The following is a 17,913-nucleotide window of genomic DNA, read 5'->3' as shown; positions in this document are numbered from 1 at the left end:
TGGGGTACAAGTTTTAAACTTAGATCAGTAGCCAAAAAAACCCACTATTATTATAATATTATTGTTAATCAACCAAATGAGAAGTCATACCAGAGATGATTATGGTTTCAGGATATGGGACTTTCCATAAGTGCACCGGCAAACATGCAAACTTTATTCATAGTCTGTAAATCAAATTTATTAATGCTCCAATTCCGTATCTGTGATTGGAGTCACCAGTAGTTTTCTATTTTGGCCAACACTGTGTCGAACTCGGCCATGCTAATCATTTTATCCTCAGCTTGGTAATTGTATCCAGACTGCTTTTAGCCGCCCCGCCGCGATAAGCTCTGAAGAGACATGTACTCGCGAAGTCAGCCGCGACGAGATTATTTTACCAGCGCCACAAGTCACACCCGTTACTATCGTTACGACTCCAACAATTCCGACTGGCGTGCCTACATACTTTACGTAGTCGTGATTCCCGCCATACCCACACCAACAGCGGTTGTCGCTGCCATTCCGCAAATAGAACCAACAGTCACGAACATGCGCTTTTATTTCACGAGTAGCGCGGTTCTCTTGGTTATTTGATCTCGCAGCTGTTACCCCGCTTCCAATATTTTTTCTTTCTTTGGCGTCGGCAACTTGGAGGGTTTATCATAGTTCTTCTATTAATATAATTGCTCAACACGCTGGCTTCATCAGGTCCAGCACGCAAACGCACTTCTAACCAATTCCTCTTTTTCACTGGTACAACTGTCGCAGTTGAAAAGATCTTTCGGGAGAATATTTAAGTTTCTGGCAATTGTGCGTTCTTGTGTCTGGCTTATGCTGATATGAAACCATACTGGCTGAACAATTTTGAGACGATTGTTCTCGTCTTCTTCAAAACACTCACATTTTCAAATGCATCCTTGTTACATAACAGTCGACATTTTCTCTTGTTTAAGTTGATGTTTACGCAACAGTCAGTGGAGAATGCAACGGTGGAGGACGGGGATTTGTCGGTGAACTTCACTTCCTTGCTGTAGAAACAATCAATGAGTATTTACATCCCTGATGGTGTATTCAACTAGAGTTTTCGTGTGTTAATGATACAACGCCAAGTTCGCCTCTAGTTTGTACTGGTACATCTGTGTGGTCTAAATTAACAATTTCTGTCTGGCCCTTAATAAGATTATATTTCAGTGTACACGAAGGTCTGTTAACACCACTCTGACGCATGTATATGCATCAACATGTGGAACGAAATTAGCAGTGTTAGCATCTGCTGTCATCCGGTCTTACACCCCGTCGGCAAATTCCGCAACCTTATCATCGTGGTCAGAATTCAACACTTATATATGATGATAAATATAATCACAAAAACACAAACACTAAAGATAGGTAAGTGCCCGCACGGATAAATATTGAGTCATTCAAACATTCGCGACCAACGACACCGATATTGTATGCCTGAGCAATTTTTTAACATTACCGTGTTTGACGGTTACCGATGGTTTGCTGCGCTGGTTTTCATTTATCACCATTGTTATTGCACTCTACTCGCTACTCAAGCCGGCTACTGTGAATTAGTACCATCCAGACTAGAACACCTTTAAGATGTGATGTTTGGGTATATCAAAGTTTCCTCAACTGCAGTGAAAACAAGTCGGCCATTTTCTATACCACTTTTCTTTCTCTCCTTCGTTGGTTAATATGCTCCTGAATATGCCCCGTGAATTTACTACGCACTGTGGTAAAGACACCTCGGCGATATGTTCATCCACGTACTGTTTTGTTGTAGCATCAGCATTGTCAGCATTGTATATCGATCGCAATCGATATACAAATGTCCACGATTCCCCGATTTTATTGATTTCAGCCAGATTTTAGAAACAGCACCTCGCATCTTCACAACAACCTCTTGAATATTAGATGTTTTACGTTTATCAGTTCGACTTTAAAAAATCTCAAGCTCACCACGGTCGATGTCAACAACAAAAAGACTGGTAAACTCAGTCAAATCTGCTTTGGTGGCAACCCAAGTCAGGTATGCAGGAGGGGCGCGTCCTCGGGCGATTGGGCGTCTGTAAATGTCAACAGGCATTTTGTATACTATTAAGTTTACTTTTTAAGTGATAATAGAAAATCAATAAGCTTTTGCGTGATTGGTGAACGCTCAAGTGCACGCAATGCTTTAGCATGTCGGCATATTGGTCTGTCCAGACGAGTTTGCAACAGCAGCATTGCGTAAAAGAGAGGTCGTCGTCGAGTGGCAAAGCCACCATGTGAATAATCAACAACTTAAGTGGTGGTGCAAGCCCGTATGAATCAAAATAGAAAAGATGTCGAGGCGTTATCACGTATGCTACCCAATGCGTTCCAGGTCATGTTAATTCCATGCTAATGATAACAGTTTCCATAGTGCGCTGAATCATCGATGTAAGTTCATCCCGCAAAAAGACACTTCGGAAATGTTTGAATGACATTTGCCAACAGGTTAACGGTGAGGCCACAACAGACCACCGAAGATCTTGATCCCAATCTTCTCAAGACCAAGTGGGTAGTCGAAGACCTTTTCCTTTTTTCGAAACGCTATGTATCCTCCAACCGTTTTATTCTGAGCCATCCTGGACGCAGTTCCAATAGTCCCTAACGATGCCACTTTTGCAACCGCAGCTGTTAATAAAGCTGGAATGGATGCGAGAAAGCGAAACATTGCACCCATCTTTTGCATTTGTTCCACTCTGACTTAGATCTTTTTAATGTTACTGCGGTATTCTTTCGCTTGGCCGCATGAAGCTGATTAAGATGCATTTGGGTCAACCACATGGGAATAATTGTAGTTCTAAGAAAGCGTCAATTTGACCCAGCAACTTTTGTTGTACTGAAATTTTTTCGCAAGCTGCTTTGGGTTACGGCCAACCAAAACTTTTTGATAGGACAAATTCAACCACTATGTTATTGGTTTTCTATAAGTGCATCAAAGACCAACATTCAGCCACCTACGCTCCTAGCGGGGTTTGTAATATGTGCATAAAAATACATGTCAACACCGGACTGCCTGAACAGGTCCAAGTTTTTCAACGCTAAGTAATAAACGTGCAGAAGTCATTCTAAGAAATCTGCAGACCTGTGTCAATGTTTCGATGCTGGTGCATGTATAACCATAGCTTTTCATATAAACATACAACTTGTCTGTAAAGCTGAGTAAAATTTCTTGTGTGGTTTCCTGATGACCGTTTAGCCACAGAGAAACTATAGGCACTCATAGTTCGTCAAATATCACACTACAAGCTTGATAATTTATCCCACGTTGAAATTGAAATGCCACAAATGTGTTTTGGTGCACTGAGGCCATATTGGGCACTTATTTGGTATGTTAACTGTCCCTGAGTTTTAATGTCCGACTTAAAGTCTGTGGTAAGCGTGAGAAACGACAACACTGACATGGTTTAAGAACTCATAAATGACAACAAACATGATTCTGTGGCCACTAAAAGGATTAGCACAGGCACCCACAATGTTAATGTAGTCAACTCAACTTGACCAGCAGTGGCATTTCTATCATGCCAAATTGCATCGCTGGTAGTACCTTTACAGGTTTACATGATTTTTGTTGTTTGGTTCCAAAATAACTTTATAGAAGAACTGCACACAAAAACAGGAAATAGTATCCATGAAGTTGTAACTGATGGTGCTGAAATCCAAGGTTAAAATTAGTACTGGTAAACATGAAATCTATTACAGTATTTCGAGTGTTGGGGTCAGGGTGGATGGGAGCACTGTATGGTCCACAGCCGGACACACTGTAAACAGTTTACGATCTGCATTATGAGTCCATACAGAACAACAAAGACTGGCCAGGCAACTTCCCAAAATCATTGCAGTATCTGAGGAGTCTGAAAATCGTTGTGGCAATGTCAACATTGCCAAGAATTGGTTCTATTTCCTTTCCATTGATGGAATAATGTGTGCCATCAAACAATGCCATGATGCCTTTGTTAGAGCAGAAACATAATATCTTTATATATATAAATTGCATTCTTTTAGAAAGTCAAAGATTTTCTCTGATGGCACATCATCAAAACCTTTGACATTGAGATGGTAGAGCTCTGATATATCCAAATTTCAATACATGCATCACACTAACAACTGGATTTTTAACATATTCAGATATATCACATATCAAGTGACATGATAAAAATGTACTATACTCCCAAAACTGTTTACCCCTATATAAGGGGCAGCAATTGTTTAAAATGTAGAGATATAACAGATGAAACTACAGTAGCAGATGCATATATTTAAATTTGTCCAATAATTGTAAATCGACATTCATAAGAAACTGTGTCTTTGACAATGATCAAACAATGCAATGTTAAGTAAGCCTTGCGGGGTTTTCTTATTGTAAATAATGTAAGCAAAAAGTGGAGACCCTCAAACAATGATGCCATTTCTGAAAAAAAAGAGAAAAAAAGAAAAGTGATGCATGGAACAAATGGTTGCACATTATTCTTGCTTGAAATTGTGAAGTTAAAAAATGATGAAGCTACAAGGTGTCCTGACACCTTAACTTAGACACAATGTTCTGGTGATTAATACTATAATACATCTATGCATAACGTTAATTGATTGTGTAGAAAACCTTATCCTGCAAAGTAATTACAGAAGAACCTGCCAACTGGGCAACACAAAACTTGTGACAATACCAATGTTATAGTCTTTTAATCACATTCATGCTTCTGAAAATGAACAGCATATAACATATTCATCAGATACAGAATAACGCAAAGCTCAATTGTCCCTGAAACTAAACATATCTACAAGCCTACAGATTGCACATGGTAAGAAGGGGAATTAGCCAACAATCTGCCTAAATTCCAGGAGTCTTTTTTTCTTGCATCAACATTGTTGGTGCAAGAAAAATAAAAAGTACTGGAAATTTTTCTTCTTACTTCTGGTTTTAAAATACATTTCACCATCCTACATCTTGGGCATTTGGATCACTTTGGGATTTTCTACATTAGTATTAAATCCCAGCTACCCCCATCTAACTAAACAAATTTGTTTAAGGGTCTGAGAAATGGGAGCAACCTCCCTGAATCTTACCCCTTCCCCATAATGGAGATTAGTCTAAGTTTTTTTTTAAAAAATACATAACTCTTCTGAAAATAGCATGAACAGAATGATTGATCAACTTGAATATATGTTGTTTAATTAGAGCAATATGTACCGAGTTTCAAAACAGTCCATTTCGGTTGTAAAATGTAGCTGCATTCACAAAATCCTGTCATTAACTGCAATGAGTTGTAAGTAAAAAAGGACAATAACCCCTACAAGAACAAAGATTTGTTAATATGTATTCAGTGAATGCCAATCCATAAAAAAAAAATGTTGTGTTGACAAGATTCTCTCTTGCATTCCATTCAGCTGCAATAGCAATAAACTCACAAAAACTGTTAGTGCAAAGTGATTCTTGCTAATGCACATATTTAAATGAAGATGATAACGTGTACAAAGTTTCATGCCAATCCCATGAAATCTGAGATTTGTTGCATTCAAAAATGTATATCATGCACTGCATTACGTTGCAAGCCAAAAAAGGTCAATAACTCTGAAAAAATTGCAAGAACAAAGTGACTTGTTGATATATATATCTTCAGATGGTATCCAGGCTGCATGGAAATTCATAAAAAACTGCAGAACTAGCTACAATGTGTAATACACTGGATTAAGCTACAAGACAAAAAGGACAATAACTATTATCAAAAAAACTGGGGGAGCAATGTGATTTTTCTATATGCACATCATAATAATTACCAAATTTCATGGCAATCCATCCAAAACTGCAGGACTAGTAATGCTAACAAATTTGTGCCATAAATAACGTGTACAATAACTGCATGAACAAGTGATTTGTTGATATTCACATCTTCAGGTGAAGACCATGTTATTTATCAGTTTTAATGTAACTTATTCAAAAATGGTGAGACTTTTGAGGTAATGAGACTACGATGGACAGATGGATGGATATGATAATTGCTATATACAATGCAGGTTTAAAAGACATGCTTGTGACATAGGTTGGTGAGATTGATACCATGCCATGAATAAGAAGTGACCGACTTAAAATCATAAAACTAAAAGGACAAGAGAATAATTGGACACTTAAGGTATTGTGAAGAATGAATACCTTCCATTGGTCAATTAATAAATGAGATGACACAGCAAACAAAATAATTATAACATGAATGCTGGCTATTCAACAAAATGTATCTATATAAAAAGATCCTTAAGTCCTTAAGGTTTTATTTTCAATTGTTTCTAAAAAAAGAAAAAAAATAATTTGTGAATTTTACCAAATAAATTCTGTGCCAGAATCAGGGTCAATAACTCATAATAGATTGCTGTCATAGATTTATTGACAAAAACAGTGCAACATTAAGCACTCCAGCTGTGTCTACTTTGGATTAAAGGCAATGTCATATTTTATTTGAAAAAAAGATTACTATTTGAAGAAAAGATTATATAAAAGTAAATGTTGGATGATTGTTTTTAATGACAAATTCATGCTAAGGAAATGTATGCACCTTTCCCAAGAGAGCCAACCTAGAACTGAGCAAGTAACAAACCAGTGAATTCTAGATTACAAATATAGTACTCTACCATCAAGTTACTACATCTTCCATGGTAATGCAATGACTTATGAGTAGTACAATGCTAAAAGAAATGTCTTCAATAATAAACGAATATCATTATCTCTCTGATAACTGATAAAGTTTCTATTTAGATATAGGTATTAAATTTTAAGCAAAACCATCATCACAAGTTACTAATGATTCCAATATTAACTCCTTTCATTCTTTTTTAAGCTTAGTATCTGGTAACAGCCATTTCAATAAAGAGCAACATCAATTTGAAATTGGAAGAGACTGACGATAGCCAATGAGCCTGAGGGCTAGCCTCAGCAATGCAGACTTTGATTTATATATATATAGATCTACTGATTATAAATTGATATGTATTATTATTTCATATATCTGAAGAAGGTACTGATTTATATTGCCATCTATATGCAAAACTAAATATGTCTTGTTCTGAGTTGGCATAAAGAAGTTGGATGTGGTATATGGATGTACTGAAGCCATCAGACTAGGCTGTTATGGCATAAAGAACAAGTCCGATTGTGGTACAGGATATACTGAAACCATCAGGCTAGGCTGTGATGGCATAAAGAACAAGTTGGATGTGGTATATGGATGTACTGAAGCCATCAGGCTGTTATGGCGTAAAGAACAAATCTGGATGTGGTATATGGATGTACTGAAGCCATTAGGCTGTTATGACATAAAGAACAAGCCTGGATGTGGTATATGGAAGTACTGAAGTCATCAGGCTGTTATGGCATAAAGAACAAGCCTGGCTGTGGCATACAGATGTATTGAAGCCATCAGGCTAGGCTGGTATGGCATAAAGAATAAGTCTGGATGTGGTATATGGATGTACTGAAGCCATCAGGCTGTTATGGCATAAAGAACAAGTCTGGCTGTGATATATGGATGTACTGAAGCCATTAGGCTATGCTGTGATGGCATAAAGAACAAATCTGGATGTGGTATATGGATGTACTGAAGCCATCAGGCTAGGCTGTTATGGCATAAAGAACAAGTCTGGATGTGGTATATGGATGTACTGAAGCCATCAGGCTGTGATGGCATAAAGAACAAGTTTGGCTGTGATATACGGATGCATTGAAGCCACCAGGCTAGGCTGTTATGGCATAAAGAACAAGTCTGGATGTGGTATATGGATGTACTGAAGCCATCAGGCTAGGCTGTTATGGCATAAAGAACAAGTCCGACTGTAGTATACGAATGTACTGAAGCCATCAGGCTAGGCTGTTATGGCATAAAGAACAAATGTGGATGTGGTATATGGATGTAATGAAGCCATCAGGCTGTTATGGCATAAAGAACAAGTTTGGCTGTGGTATACAGATGTACTGAAGCCATCAGGCTCAGATGATATGAAGTACAAGCTGGATGTGGTATTGGGATATTCTGAAGCCATCAGGCTGAGATAGCAAAAAGAACAAGCTGGATGTGGTATTGGGATAGTCTGAAGCCATCAGGCTGAGATGGCAAAAAGAACAAGCTGGACATGGTATAGTGATGTACTGAAGCCACCAGGCTGAGTTGAGATGGTGTAAGAACAAGTTGGATGTAGTACAGGGATGTTCTGAAGCCATCAGACTCAGATGGCATAAAGAACTGGATGTGGTATAGGGATATCCTGAAGCCATCAGGCTGTGATGGATTCATAACCCATATTAAACAATTCTTTCACCCCGACTCAGAACAGAACACAGATGTGCTTCTGGAATATAAACCATTTCTTTTACATTTTATAATTTTTATTCAGCATGTCTAAGAATAGTGCCACACAGTTAAGGACCCTATATAGCTCCAGTTTGTTATCATGGCACAGAAATAAAGATGAAACATTTGCATCAAATGCCATATCATCCATGTAGATTTAATTGCGAATGTCGTAAAAGACTGAATGTCAATAGGGCTTGACATCAGTCATTTTTATTCCGATTCTTGAGTAATTTATCATGTGTAGAAAAACCATGATAAAAAATTATTTTCTACTCTCATTTATCACTTTTGTATAAAGTCTGTGTTAACTTATAGGATACATTAAGTTTACCCTACACTTTTATTTAAAATTATATAAAAAAATACATATAATTCTAATGCAAATCTGATCAAAGTATACTGTGCCCAAACAATACACAAAGGCAGCAACACATGATTCTGTTAAATATGCAATATTTTAAATATTACACTTATATATTTAATTTCTGATTTTGTTGATTTTTTTAAGGTTAGTATAAATATGATTGTTAAATTATATGCACATAAATGAAGACAAAAAAAAAGAAACCATTCTTTCCAAGATAATTAGTAATAGTTTAAGGAAATACAAACTAGCTAGCACTTTACAACACAGGAAATATGGGCAAATATTGTTTGTCAGAAATACATTTACTATAAACTTTATGTTAAGACTAATGACAGGTTTGAAATTCGACGCAACATCGACTAATTATTACTACAATGTTCACCTACCTATTATCAAAAGTATGTACAAATAGGTCACAATGAGCATTTATCAGTATGATTTTTTGCAAACCCATCTTACACAACTAGAGACAATACATGTACATCTAAAAGCATATAAAGTACTAAATCTCTTTAAATAACATATCTTTAGTCTGACTCGTGTAAACCAGACATTTTCAGATACTTTCCTCCATTCAATGAAGATCTGACAATTCTAGCATCTTTGGCACTAAACACACGACAATAATGAAAACTACGCAATCAATTCCACATTGATCATACTGGTGCTAAGATTTATTAAATCACATTTCACATTATCTTGAAAAACTGTACATCACACAATTAGGTACTGTTTGTTTTTTTAGCATTACATCAAAAAACCCAATGCATATATTCTACTGCATTACTGATTCCTAAGGAATCAAATGTAAGATAACCTAAATTAGCACTTCATTGTACAGTTCTCCCCCTTTATAACACTTCATGGAAGTCATTCTAGTGTAATAAGCTTTATACTACGAGATGTGCTAACAAGGTTGTGTCATAATATTTCACAAGAAACACAAAACAGGGTGTGTAATAATGTGAAATCATTTTATTATTGGTGCTCATTGGCCATAAATTAAAATTAAGTAAAAATAATTCATGTAGCAATGAGAAAACAAAATTCACACATTAATGGAATCTATGACAATATATGGCATTATAATGGGAAGTATGATACTGAGTGTTTTTTTAGAGATGGAACACAGTACATTATTCCATTGTAACATGTTATTCCTGTCGCATAACAAGCAATGCCTTAAAATGATTTGCGTTAAAATATATTACAGTGCTTTCTTCACAGACTTAATTACGAAGAACGTACAAGAATTTACCAAAGAATTTTTTTGCCTGGGAATAAAAAAGATGATACTACAGTCAAAGTGTGATATACTTCAGATATTAATAGTGGAAGGCATACAGTTTGATAAACAAAAAAACATATTGGAAGGCATATAGTTTGATAGCCACATAACATAGTGGAAGGCATACAAGTTTGATAGCCACATAACATTTGTAACCTTTGCTTTCCAGATCTGGCCCAATTGTAAAGCTCCCCAGTCCAATGAAAGTGTTGACAAATGGTGTGGAATTCAAAGTACAAATAATGTGTAAATATCATGCATGTACTTTTTAAATTTGGTGTTTTAAATTTTGAAAACTTCATTTGCACCATTATGAGTAAAATAAAGTAGATATCAATCATAAAAAAGTGTGTGTATTTAATATATCTTTTATGAAATACATGAAGAGATGCAAATTCATCTTTTATGAAATAAATGATGGCATATTTCACTTCTTACACTAATCACAACCCTAAAAATGGTATGTAGAGTAAAAAGAAATTTTTTTGAGTGTGCATTAATTGGTCACTTTCATTTACATGGTAAAACCTAGTTACCAGTATGCTTATTTCTCAGGGGCATAAACAAAATTAATTCTAATTTTCAAACAGGAAAAGAGGATTCATTAAAACAATGAGACGATTTGATTTATATGCTGATCCTATGGCTAACCGGGCAATGCACACATTCTGAAAATGACACAATGCCCTGACTAGTTTGACACATGTAATGAATTTCCTCTAGATTCTTAATATAAGAAAATGCAACAAAAAACCCAACTCTGCATAGAATAAACATATGGAGATAATTTGAAATTGTTTATTATATATTTACCTTCACTGATGAATTGCACAAACTGTCTTGTTTTTAACAAAAAGTCACACCATTAACAACACTTTTAGTAAAAAATAAAAGTACACAAAATTACTTGAAAAATTACAAATATTCTGTATATATATATATGTATCAATTTACAAAATTTGACACTTTTTTTTAAAATCTAAATTATTTATATCACCCACAAAATGTATTCATTAAGACAAAATGAAACTGTCCTCACACAAGCATAATTTGGAATATGATTCACTGCTAAGTCTTTTTTAAAATAAACACCATTTAGGGCATAAACTCCACTGTAACTTTGTTAATGTTGAAAAGCTAACATCCATATTTGGGGTCAAGCAGGGGTCAAGCTAGGTTAGGATTTGAGAAAAAGTCATTACTCCCTGACAGAGAAACTTGGCGATTTGTTTTTGCAATATTACACGACTGGCCCAAACACAATGCAAATAATAAAAATAGTAATAATAATAATAACTGACATCTCTAAATAATTTTTTCTACTGATGAGGCATTGTTTTCTTTATATTGGTTCTTCCTATCCTTCTGCTATTTTACCCGAGTTTATCCTTCTTGTAAAAACTACACTTGTTTATCACACTATTGAAAAATTATTAATATAATAGGAGTATGCAAATAAAATAAAAACTCTTTCATTTTTATAGTATTTTATACCAAACTGAAAAATAGGAGTTAACAACAGATGTTTCTGTACTATGTATTCATAAGTCAGTGAAAACATTCAACAGTACGTTGTGAGATTTGGCACTTTAATAATATCATCAAAAATAGTTGATACTCATTTATCGGGTAAAAAGAATAAATAGAAATTTCTCTTCCAAATGAAATTTTTTTTGGTTAATTCTAACACAAACTTGTTCCATCAACTTATACAACACATGGAGAGATCAAGATAGTTATCTAGCAAAAAAATAATACCTCTTTTGGAGATGCATGTTACCAACTGCAATTAGGCATGATTTTAGTGTCAAAGAAAATTAGTGGGAAATTTGTACAACCAATATTAGTGATAGTACACTTTTCTGTATTTTAGAGATGCTGAGGTTCTATAAACTAGCACATACAAATTATTATAGTAAACATGAGCTAGGCATAAAACTTGAACATGGATAGCTCAGAAAAGTTCTTTTCTGCAAACTGGTGACAAAATCAAGGTCGGAATGGGTACAAATACAGGGCAGGAGATATAATCTAACCAGCAGATTCAACGAATACTTCACAATGAATTTATCAATTGAAAAAAAAACCCAGAAAAATATTCAGGCATCAAGACAATTTTGAGCCTGGGCGTCACTTCCCTCTCTTTGAGAGTCAAGTTTCTACCAAGGAAAAAAATCTGGTTCAAATGGAGTGAAAGCAAATCTGACAATGAACAAACCCATTTGTTGGACAGTCATGAATCACCATCAACCCTAAGATGTGACCAAAAATCAATCAGCTACAACCAGTTCATCATCACAGTATGTTAGTGTTGGAAAAAGTGAACTGCAGGAGGTCACACAAAAAACCCCAGAGAGAACAACAAAATCTACCACAAAATATTGGATCAAGGTCTCTGAAAGTATATGAATACTCACCTTAATCAAAATCTATTACGCATTCAGTTTTTAATAACCTACTGTTATTATTTCTTTTTCCTGATTGGCTTCTTCACCATAGTTTCAATGCTTTCATTCAGATGCTCTCACTGATTGGGGTGAACATCTTATTGTGCCAATTCTAGGGTGAGATCAGAGAGAAAGATGGTAGATCATCAAACTAGCTTGCTGTATTCTAAATCCCTCTCAATAATCAATTAAGACAAAGAATTTACCACATCAGTGCTTTTCTTATTGTTTATTTCCCAAGACATGAACTGTCAGGGCCATGATACAACTAACCACAAGGAATAATATCTCAAGACATAAGATGCCATGAACCAGGTGTTCTGTTATGTATAATTATATAACTGTTCTGTGTTTTAAATAGCTGCTTCATTATGAAGCGAGGTAGGGAAGTTTACAAGATCTTTTGGAAATTGCCTTCTTTGTACACCCGATGAGAATGATTCAAATTTATGCAAATTAATTTTCATGAAGCAAACAAAAACCATCATGACACGGAAAGTTGTTAAAAGGAGAATGCATCCAGAATGTCAGAAATTCCTGATTCAATGCATTGTCCATTCCTGCCATTTGAATTCTACCTACTGATGAGAAACCCCCAGGAGACCAAATTTATTTTCAAAGTCACTTAAACAAATACCTTTTGACAAATGACAAGTTGGTATTCCAAGCAGCCATTTAATCAGAATTATATTGCCAATGTTACAAAAATCAACTGACTTAATCTGAGCCATTGTTTACTGGTTGCAACTGCTTTTTGGAGATCTGGGGCTTCACATCTCAGCATACTGTCAATAATCGGCTTTAGAAATTCACCTAGTCAAACTTCATATATAACAATGCTTTGTAATGAGCAAATATGAATATACAGTAACATCCTGAGCTATTTATGTCATGGTGGCACATCTAGAGTACCTGCTCTACCATCAACCTGTTTCCAATAATTCATCTAATGCCACTGACTTATTTCCAAACTAATGCCTGGAATAAATTCAGACCCCTGCCCCTTGTCATTCAAAGTGAGAAATAGTTGTTTAAAAAACAAATAATATAACGTGAATATTAAGATATTAGAATGCACTCACCAATATTTTAAAGATCCATTAGTGATAATACATTCAAGCTGTAATCAACATTAACTACAATAATTAATATTCTTGCATTGGAACTAATTAACAGTTTGTAGAGCACTGGCATGGGTTATTAGTTTTCAAATTTTATTTCTGAAGAGTAACAAAATAAGCTGTGAAAGAATTGACAGATGAAACAAGCAATTTTAGTGAAACAAGCAAGTTCAGTGTCCCTTGTCTACGATGGTGAGGTCATAAGAGTGAAAAATGAAATCTGACTATAACCTTTAAGACAAAGCTGTAAAGTTTGTGGACAGATATTGAAAGTAGCCAAATTTCACTGCGCTATCTTCAACAGCATTTGAGGAAAAGTAGAAAAGGGATACAAAAATCCCACATAAGAATGTGAATGGATAAAGGTACATTACAAAATTAGTCTATCTGCACCAACCTTCAGAGAGATCTTAAATGGTTTTGGAGATTTGTCGCAAAATTTAAGGTCTGGATAATTTATAGATAAGTGGATGGTCAGAAGAAAAACAAATAGGAAAAGCCCCACTGAAAATATTGAAACTGAGAACTGAATAGCAAAAAGCACATCTAGACAGCTAGTCTAACATGTGAACAATGTTTCATAGAAATATGCCCTGGAAATGACAATATTTATAGGCTAAGACAGACAGTCAAACATGGTGACAGCTATATGCCTCCCCCATTGCATAATAAGAAAGAATTTCATTCAAAACCTTAATGAAAATTTTATGAATATTGTGACCTTAGTTCCAAGGGGTAAGCAAGCATATCTCACTTATCACTAATGTGGGCTTGAGAATTCCTATGCTGAACTTGATCTATGATCAGTACACATTAGAGATCAATACAATAATCAATCCTACAAAAACAATCAAGGTTAAAAGTCATTTACTGAATGTTTTAAATTATCTTGAAAATTTCAAAACTGACCTACTATATAATAGCCTTAAAATATGTTCTGTTTTCATGTCAAACAGTTAATAGCACCTCACTTAACTGCTTGAGGATGATCCTAATAATCCTAAAACAGACAATTGAGAAAAAGGCCTAATAAGATTTATTTTTTCAGATTCAAAATAAAAAATTTACAAAATCGCTACTAACTTAAGAAAATCATGAGAAATATAAATTACTCTGATGATAACTACAAACGAGTTCGTACTTGCCAATTTGGTAACTAATTTTTTACTTGGCCATTCATCAAGTGATTTTTTACTTAAATTACCTTCTTACATTCTGTCTTTTAGAATGTTAATGTGACCAGTATTCCAAAACTATTTTCAGTTCTCTGCAGACTAATATGCATAATGAACAATAATTAAGCCATAAAATGTCGTGACATAGAGGAGATCCAGGAGAAAACTATATTGGAATATTGGTAACTTATCCCTGGAAATAATTCAATCTTTAAAGCTGCTACTCGTGCTATCAACTCTGCTTTGAAAGGACATCGTATCACTGTCACAACAGAATATGAGCAATTCTGTGAATTTTCAAATTAATCTAAACGTGTTTGGATCATCGTACGCTGACAACATTTGGATCCTTATAGTCTGTTCCCTCTGTAGTGAAGAATTCTTCAAGTTTCCATTGTAAAGTTTCGAAAGTGGGTCTCTCCATCTCCTCCTTCCGCCAGCATTCCAGCATGATCTCATACAGGGTCTTAGGGCACCCCTGGGGACATGGCATCCTGTAGCCATGCTCCACCTGATGCAGTACCTCAGCATTGGTCATACCTTAAAAGGACAGAATACAGTTCAAACTTTCTGGTCTAATGTTCTAGAATACACTATGGTCATATAATTTGGTGTTGCTATCAATAACAGAATGCCATATCCTTAATTCCTGTCACCTCTGTGACTTTATCACCCTGGAAAGACCTGGCCTGGAATCACAAACCATGTGAGACTGAATTCCTGCTAGAGATTTTGATTTAGCCAATAACAAAGAATTTTACATCTGTAACGTCACATTTGGTTCACTGAAAATCAAAACTCAAATTTCAAACTCATGCTCCAAGTTATAATCTCTAGGTCTGATGTTATGTATGTAATAATACTACAACTCTATATAGCATTCTGATGTTATGTATGTAATAATACTACAACTCTATATAGCATTCTGATGTTATGTATGTAATAATACTACAACATTATATAGCATTCTGATGTTATGTATGTAATAATACTACAACTCTATATAGCATTCTCTAGGTCTGATGTTATGTATGTAATAATACTACAACATTATATAGCATTCTGATGTTATGTATGTAATAATACTACAACTCTATATATCATTCTGATGTTATGTATGTAATAATACAACTCTATATATGCATTCTGATGTTATGAATGTAATAATACAACTCTATATAGCATTCTGATGCTATGTATGTAATAATACTACAACTCTATATAGCATTCTGATGTTATGTATATATAATAATACAACTCTATATATCATTCTGATGTTATGTATGTAATAATACTACAACTCTATATATCATTCTGATGTTATGTATGTAATAATACTACAACTCTATATATCATTCTGATGTTATGTATGTAATAATACTACAACTCTATATATCATTCTGATGTTATGTATGTAATAATACTACAACTCTATATAGCATTCTGATGTTATGTATGTAATAATACAACTCTATATAGCATTCTGATGTTATGTATGAAATAATACTACAACTCTATATATCATTCTGATGTTATGTATGTAATAATACTACAACTCTATATAGCATTCTGATGTTATGTATGTAATAATACTACAACATTATATAGCATTCTGATGTTATGTATGTAATAATACTACAACATTATATAGCATTCTGATGTTATGTATGTAATAATACTACAACTCTATATAGCATTCTGCTGTTATGTATGTAATAATACTACAACTCTATATAGCATTCTGATGTTATGTATATATAATAATACAACTCTATATAGCATTCTGATGTTATGTATGTAATAATACTACAACTCTATATAGCATTCTGATGTTAAGAAAGCTTAAGTAATTCAGCAAATCTGATATGAAAATTACTTTTATATTTTGCAGACCTTGACAAACAGAATACAGTGAAACAGGTTTATAATAAATCTCACAAATCAGTCAAATCTATTCAAAGGAACAAATTTCATTACAAAACAAAGCAAAGAACAAGACAACAGCATCAATGATATGGTGAGTTTGCCTTAAATTATTACCTGAACTTATTTCCAATTAATTAAATCTAATTTGTCTTCCTGATAAAAAAAAGTTTCACTTAGTAATATAGGTTCTAAAGAACACCATATATCTTGCCTGTAAACCACTGTGATATACACTGATGCCTCTTTACGGCGCTGTTCACATGAACCATATAACTGTCCTGTATTGTAAATGAGGGGGTCTGGTACTGAACAATGTTGCAACAAGTCAGTGTCCTCATGTTACGTTTAAACAAAAAATATAGCATTTACTTATGTGAAATCAATTTTCTTTTATGTTAGGCCATGAGTTACTGGATTTTTCTGATGGAAAAGTTCTTCATAACTGACTACAGTGAAACTATATCATATTTATTCGTTGCCCATCAATAGCAGACAAGTGGCAGGGATGGCCACATGCCACTCAAGATGAACCAAGATCAAATGAAATAAGGAGCAAATTCTTTTTTCTTCTAAATATTAATGTGCAATTTCACTTTGAATTGTCATGGAGAATTATGTTACAGTCTATATTTTTGGTGTAAATATTCACAAAAGACATTAGAGCATAAATGGTAAACAGAGGACATTACATGGGATCCAGTAAGAAATCTGCAACTTTAATCTGTTATACATATTGCCAGCCATTACATCTGAGCATAAAATAAAATAAAATGTGTTTGTTAAGAGTGAATAATGGTTATATTTTATCTTGTGGGTGAAAAACTTCAGTATCTTTACTTGTGGCTTCACCACTCGTTAAAATACCACGTTTTTTACCAATTCAATGACATATATTTATTATTCACATGTATTTAGCAATTATTCTCTGTATAATTGTTTCTGATGAGCCAAGAACTGAAATAAAGTGAAATAAATAAAGATGATTAAACAAAATTGGACCTGAATTTAATGGGATTCATGACCATTCCAGTTTCATAAGAGGGGCAGTGGTATAATGAAGGGGTTTACAATGAGGGACTAATTTATATTAATTCCAAGAAACTTCAATGAAAATTTGTAGCACCAATGCTGCCAGCACAATTGGAATGTGATAACTTGGTCCCACAATGTTAATATTAGTAAAAGAAGAAAACTTCATAAAATTGAAAATGTCATACAATTAGTGTCACAACACATATTGT

The 17,913-nt window shown here is 34.4% G+C and overlaps 1 protein-coding gene across 1 annotated transcript in view; it reads right to left on the bottom strand.

Annotated features, from left to right (window-relative positions):
- Window positions 1–4,677: 4,677 nt before the first annotated feature.
- LOC149808054 (tyrosine-protein kinase Src42A-like) overlaps window positions 4,678–17,913 on the bottom strand; it is a 59,894-nt gene continuing 46,658 nt past the window's right edge. Inside the window, exon 7 of the mRNA XM_089973092.1 lies at window positions 4,678–15,286. Coding sequence (XP_089829218.1) covers window positions 15,069–15,286 — 218 coding nt within the window. The 3' untranslated portion in view covers window positions 4,678–15,068. The remainder of the gene's footprint in view (window positions 15,287–17,913) is intronic.

The sequence above is a fragment of the Sinohyriopsis cumingii genome, chromosome 1, assembly GCF_028554795.1.
Source record: "Sinohyriopsis cumingii isolate HCF-2022 chromosome 1, ASM2855479v2, whole genome shotgun sequence".
NCBI classification, from domain to species: domain Eukaryota; kingdom Metazoa; phylum Mollusca; class Bivalvia; order Unionida; family Unionidae; genus Sinohyriopsis; species Sinohyriopsis cumingii.
This window is presented reverse-complemented; position numbering and strand designations above follow the sequence as displayed.